Source organism: Leishmania braziliensis, chromosome 21, assembly GCF_000002845.2.
Source record: "Leishmania braziliensis MHOM/BR/75/M2904 complete genome, chromosome 21".
In the NCBI taxonomy this organism is placed as follows: domain Eukaryota; phylum Euglenozoa; class Kinetoplastea; order Trypanosomatida; family Trypanosomatidae; genus Leishmania; species Leishmania braziliensis.
The window spans coordinates 330,940-335,928 of NC_009313.2; the positions used below are offsets into that span (position 1 = coordinate 330,940).

General features: G+C 59.8%; 1 protein-coding gene across 1 annotated transcript; it reads left to right on the plus strand.

The window, feature by feature from the left end:
- Positions 1-957: 957 nt before the first annotated feature.
- On the plus strand, positions 958-3,696 carry LBRM_21_1050 (hypothetical protein; the record flags this gene model as incomplete). The annotated part of the gene is made up of 1 exon (XM_001564760.2): positions 958-3,696. The coding sequence occupies one exon, from the start codon at positions 958-960 to the stop codon at positions 3,694-3,696; it is 2,739 nt and encodes a 912-aa protein (XP_001564810.2).
- Positions 3,697-4,989: the final 1,293 nt, after the last annotated feature.

The window sequence follows — 4,989 nt, forward strand, 5'->3', positions numbered from 1 at the left end:
CGTATCTGCGCCCATTACTGAGAGTTCCTCCTCCTCCCCCCTCGCCCCTCCTCCCACCACCACCACTTTTCTTTTGTTTTTAGGCATCCAAAGGGTAGCCTCACCCTCGCCTTCTTTTTTTTTTTGCCGCCTCATCGAGACCGATGGCCAAGGCGTGACCACCACTGCCACCTTTACTCGCGCTTTATGATTGCTGCGATGTGTACAACTCCGATGAGTTCGTCCATTGCGTTTTACCGAGCCGCCTTCATCTCGCTGCATCTTTTCTCTCTTCTGTACATTTGTGTCAGTCGTTTTCCTTTTCTCTGTTGAATGTACGTTGTGGCCGGCTGTTGTCTACACCCCTTCTCTTCTCCCCCATTCCTCAGAAGCACCTGAACATCATAACTATCCTCTGTGAAACACATACGAAAAGAGGCATCCCGTTCCCCCCTTCCCTCCCCCCACAAGCCGTGGCCGGAGCGCCTCTACTTCCCTTCAGAGACAGAGAGAGGGAGGGAGCGAGAGAGCAACCACAACCACAACACCCACTCCCATCTCTCTTCTCCCTCGTGGTGTTTCTGATTTGTGAACGAGTTTTTCTTCTGTCTTCCTACCTTTCTAGTGCTCCAGTGCCCATCCTCCTTCTTCCCCCGCCCCCTGTGAGCACATTTTCTCACTCGTAATGCCACGCGCCCCCTCCTTCTTTCGTTGCTGTCTTTCCTGTTGCTTGCTGAGTCTTTTCTCGCCCATCTGCATCTTGGCCCAGCGTGACGACCCCGCTTTGCCTTCCTCCTGCACCCTCTCCTCCCCCCTTTCGCAGCATCCACTCCACCCACCCTCCTTGGCGGTGCATGCGTAGGTGTATGTCTGCGCGCGTAGACAGTGGCAGCTGCATCGGTCAACCAGGGAAAGAGGAACACCCGAAAGGAATTGAAAGTACGGCTAAGGAGAGCCAATCGGTCTGCTGTACGCTGTATGGACTCTGAGGCAGGTATGCACAACGACGACTGCGATGATGCGCAGTCGCTGGCTCTACCGGTGGAGGAAGGCGCGTCCTCTGCGGTCATCGTGGATGCGGCCCATGCGGGGCACCACGACGTCTCTTCTTCTCTATCAGAAGCGACAGCTGCGTCGACCCTGGCGTTCCCGCTGCCGACTCCTGCCGCGCGTCTCTTTACTTCGCGACGGCTTGTGAGTGACGCGTCCTCCGTGGCCGGCATGCGACCGTTGCGTTGGCCGAGCACCTCGTCGCCACGTACTTTGGGAAGTTCTGTTGTGACCTTTGCGCCTTCCACCCAATATGATCAGTGCCGCCAGCGCACCAATGTGGCGTTACGGAGAGCTGACGACGTGTCGCGCCTCGCACTTCCGGGCCCCTTTCTGGAGTCACCGTTGTCGTTCATGTTGGCTCCAGAAGGGCTGGTGGCCGACCCCGCGTTGAGGGCCCTCAGACTACCGCATCCCCGCGACATTGCCAGCCGCCCATCCATACTGTCGCCACAGCGGGCACCTTCATCTACACAGAGCGAGGACCTCAGGGACGTTACGGTGAAGGACTTCAACGACACCTCGTCCTCCGCTGACTCTGCGTGCTCTACAAATTCATCATCGACGACACTCCTCGACAGTGACACCCCTGCCGTGCGGCCGCGCACACCGCCCTCATTGGCGCTTGGGCTGTTGCTCCCCAACGCGTCTCTGCGAGCGCCATCTGACGGCAGGCACTGGACCTTTCCCTTAGTGACGGGTGATATGGGCAGCTCAGTTGTTGCCGCCGTTAGCGCTACTGCTGATGCATCGACGCCGTCGCTCACGGACACCAGTGACGTCTCCTTCACCTTGCTCGAGCCGGAGAAGCTGGGGAGCACGGCGACGCATTGGCTCGCTGAGGCGGTTGGTTCAGTCAGTGAGCGGTGCTACGTGGAGGACTCGTATACAGAAAGGGTGGGTGTTGCTCCTTGTCAAGGTTGTAAAGGGACGCTGGCGACGCATCAAACAGACGAGCCGTGCCTGACAGTTGCGGTGGTGCCATCGCCGCTGCTTCTCGAGAGCTTCTCGCTGCTGTCAACCCCCGAGCTGACGCCGTTTATCGTACCACCGCCATCGCCGCCGCCAACTTCAGTTGACCTGGCGAACCTGCGAGTGATGCTGCTGGCACCTGACGCACTCTCCACAGAGCCGTATACCGCTCCTCTCTGTGACGCCTTCTCCAGCAGCAATGTGGAGTTGCGCGTGAACGCCGAAGCCGAGCTGACGACTCTGCGCCAGCAGAAGTCCTCGTCCGCTGTCATTGTTGAACACTCGCAGTGGAGGGGTGAAGAGGTCAACGAGGCCCTACAGACTGCTGGTTTCCCAATGGACAGGGCAGCAGCAGCGATATCGATGGCGAGAATCACTGAGGTGTATTCTAACAACTGCGGCACCGGTGCCATCGATGCGCAGCCAGCGAGGATGACCACACCGCCGCACGTAACCTTCCTTTCCGTTGCCAGCAGCGGCAATGACAGCGCTCGTGACGGATGTGAGGGCGCAGTGGTTAACTCCTGCATTTCCTCGGCTGGCGCTGGGAAGGTAGGCGCAGGCGGCACGGCGGTGCCCGCACCTCCATCACCGCATCCACCGCCCCACTCTGCCATACTTTTCTCTCCTCGCCCCCAGGGGCGCTCTGGCGGCGCGTCCGCTGCCGCTGCAGGCAAGGCGTGGCTGCTTTCGCCGATCCCGAGGCCTATACCGTCGAGGCCGCGCCTTTTTCAGTGCCCGCCGGAGTGCTCTGCAGGTTTGATCAAGCGCAGCCTGGAGATGATCCTCGAGACGGAGCGCCCCCCGTCCTTGTCTGATGAGTCGCCTGCGGTGAGGGACAGGGGGACTCCTGAGGGGTCCTCGCAGCCTCCAGCGCGCGGCGATACGGCGCAACAGGCACATTTGTGGAGCCGCTGTGAAGGCCCTGATGTCGCCTCTGTCCCCATGGCCAACAGCACCACTCGTGGCTCCCTGCATCACGCTGGCGGCATCGTGGCTGGAGAGGACGACACCACCGACGCCACTTCACCGACGAAGCAACTCACTCACCGCAGGGGCAGCCGCGGCCGCCGGAGAAGTGGCCACCAAAGCTGTGACATCGGTGCAGGCACGCCGTGCCTGGCGAAGGCCTCAAAAGGATCAACAGCAGCAGGCTCACTACTGCCGCTGACATCACCGACACCACCGCGCTCGTTGCTAGCGGCGCGGTATTGGTCATCGTTCCGCCTCAGCGGTGGCCAAGGTAGCGGCCACCTCCTTCCGTGCCCTCAACGGCACCTACCGAGGCAGCTGGCAACGCCATTCGCCAACGTTGATACCACTGCCACTACAGGAAGAGCTTATCCATCGTTGTCATCTCCCGTGTCGCAGCAGTCAGTGGGCCTCGATTTGTCCTTGTTGTCCCTTACAGTGCAGTCCAGCTCTGCACCAGGACGTTCAACGAATTTATCTCTTCCCTGCACCCCGTCGCTGCATGCGTTTCCCATGCCTTGCAAGTCCCCGCCCAACTTGACATCCACAATCGCGACGACGACGACCAGGCAGCGCTTCTCCGGCCGTGAAGGACTGAGCAGTCCTGCCTCTACGACTCGGAGCGGACCCAATCACCTTTCTCCCCTTCCATACGCTGACCCGCAGGGTGCCGTGTGGTGCCTCGACCCCAACTTAGCCAGAGGGGGCAGAGACGACAGCTGAGCAGTGGAGGAGGAGGAGGAGGGAGGCAAGCACAGTCCTGCATCCTGCGTGGATGCACATCTCTTGTCTGCACCACCGCAGTTGGACGCGCTGGTCATCTACGCTATTTCTGCAGCTGAGCTCCCCCACACTTCTGCATGGCACGGTAGCTTAGCGGAAACACCGAGTCGCTCGCCTCTGTTTAGTAGATCGATCAGTGCTGTGCAACCAGCGCTTCTGCTACGAGAGAGTCCCACGTAGTCTCTGGTGCAGCCCCCCCTCCCTCGTCTTGAAGGCGTGCCTGTGGATGCTCGGATGTGTGCGAGGGTGTGCACCCCCGCCTCTCTCTCACTGGAACGGGCGTCCCACAAAAGTCCGAAGCGCCGCACCGCCGGACGCCTCCTTGGCCCCCTCCCTCTCCCCCTCATTTGCCTCCAGTGCTACTCGTGCAGTGGTGCGCGTGCGCTGATGTGTTTGTGCATTCCTCTGGCTCCTTCGTTTTCCCTATGAAGGACCGTATCCACGGCGCAGAGCAGTCGTCTCCGGCCTCCATCTTCCTCCTTCCATGTCGCTGCTGCTTAAGCGCGTGTATGTGCAAGTGTGTCTGCGGCGCCACTTGGTTGGCTACGATGGTCTCCGTGCATCTACAACATGCTCACGTATGTTGTCTTGTTGCTCTCAACCGCCATTTTCTCTCTTCCTATTCGTTTAGTTTTGTTCTGTTTCCTCACATTCGCTCTCTCATCGCCGTTTGCGTCATCTCTCTCCCTCTCACGGCAGTTGCCCCCCCCCCCCCCCTCCCCTATTGCTGCCTTTCACCCACCGTCTTGCACAGCACGACGTTTGACTGCGGGTGGTCGAGGTGCAGGCACACCCGCGATGGCATACACGACTTCTCTCTTTTCCCCTCCCCTTCTCTCCCCTCCCTCTTCTCTCTCTCTCGCTGTGCGCTGTGCGTCTATTACTTACCCCCTCCCCTCCCCTCATACTTCTTTCCAGCGGCCTCGTCGCATGTGCAAGCGCGCCCATGTTCAACGAGAAGAGTCAAACAGCAGCGAAGTCGGACAAACCCTAGACAGAAGTGCTTGCCAAGGGGCTTGGTGAAGGCGGCACACACGTACCTCATTAGGTGGCTGCGGCATCTGTGATGAGCTGCTTTATCGCTCTTTCTGGCACGCAGGTAGGTCCCCAGCTCATGACTTCGGATGAAGCCGTCCGAGTCCTGGTCCAGCAGTAGGAACTGCAGAGACGCACGAGTGCGCTGTGCCTCCGACAGAACGCTCATAGCTTTGTGAGTGATGGTGCCAGCAAAGG